The following is a 716-nucleotide window of genomic DNA, read 5'->3' as shown; positions in this document are numbered from 1 at the left end:
TGTTCAGGGGAAAAAAAAAAAAAAAAAAAAAAAAAAAAGGGCCAAGAGCTACATTCCTCATCAAAGCAATTCATGGCCTTCGGCGGGGGTCAAAGGCTTTGTGCTGGTGCTGACTTTGCAAAGCTTGCGATGGCCATAATGCTTCATTACTTGGTCACAAAATACAAGTAATTAATTTCACTTTTGTCTAAATTCGTAATTACATTTTAACTTTATTTTTTTTTATTAACCAAATTTCATTTATTTTTTGATATTTTTATTCTAGGTGGAAAGTTTTAGACGAAGGGAATATAGTTCGAAAACCAGGCTTGGCTTTTCTTGATGGCTTTAAAGTTCAAATATATACATCAATGAATCAAACGTCAGAAGAAGAAAAAGATTAAATATACATCTTTGATCTATGGAGACTTTGTGCATCCTCATGTTATACTATGTAACATGGCCGGGGAGAAATTAAACTAAATAAGTTGAATAATTTATAAGTGCTATATTGTTTCAAACATTTTATTTTCTTTAAGTGTTACATTTCCAGTTGTGTTTCATAAATTGTTATGTAATTGGTAGAAACAAGTTCATGTTTCTACTTCTATGTAATTGATGTTGTACTAAATTCATAATTTCATGTAATTAATAGAAGATGGTTTCCTAAAGTTCGTGTAAATTTCTTATTAAATATTAAATAGAAATTCATTTTAAGTCCATTTTAAAAATAGACT

The 716-nt window shown here is 28.8% G+C and overlaps 1 protein-coding gene across 1 annotated transcript in view; it reads left to right on the top strand.

Annotated features, from left to right (window-relative positions):
* The window catches only part of LOC116033947 (cytochrome P450 87A3-like), a 6,457-nt gene extending 6,016 nt beyond the window's left edge, over nucleotides 1-441 (top strand). The window contains exons 8-9 of the mRNA XM_031276504.1: nucleotides 40-167; nucleotides 266-441. Of these exons, the coding sequence (XP_031132364.1) occupies nucleotides 40-167; nucleotides 266-383 (246 nt within the window). The 3' untranslated portion in view covers nucleotides 384-441. The remainder of the gene's footprint in view (nucleotides 1-39; nucleotides 168-265) is intronic.
* The last annotated feature ends 275 nt before the right edge of the window (nucleotides 442-716 follow it).

The sequence above is a fragment of the Ipomoea triloba genome, chromosome 11 (assembly GCF_003576645.1).
Source record: "Ipomoea triloba cultivar NCNSP0323 chromosome 11, ASM357664v1".
In the NCBI taxonomy this organism is placed as follows: Eukaryota; Viridiplantae; Streptophyta; class Magnoliopsida; order Solanales; family Convolvulaceae; genus Ipomoea; species Ipomoea triloba.
This window is presented reverse-complemented; position numbering and strand designations above follow the sequence as displayed.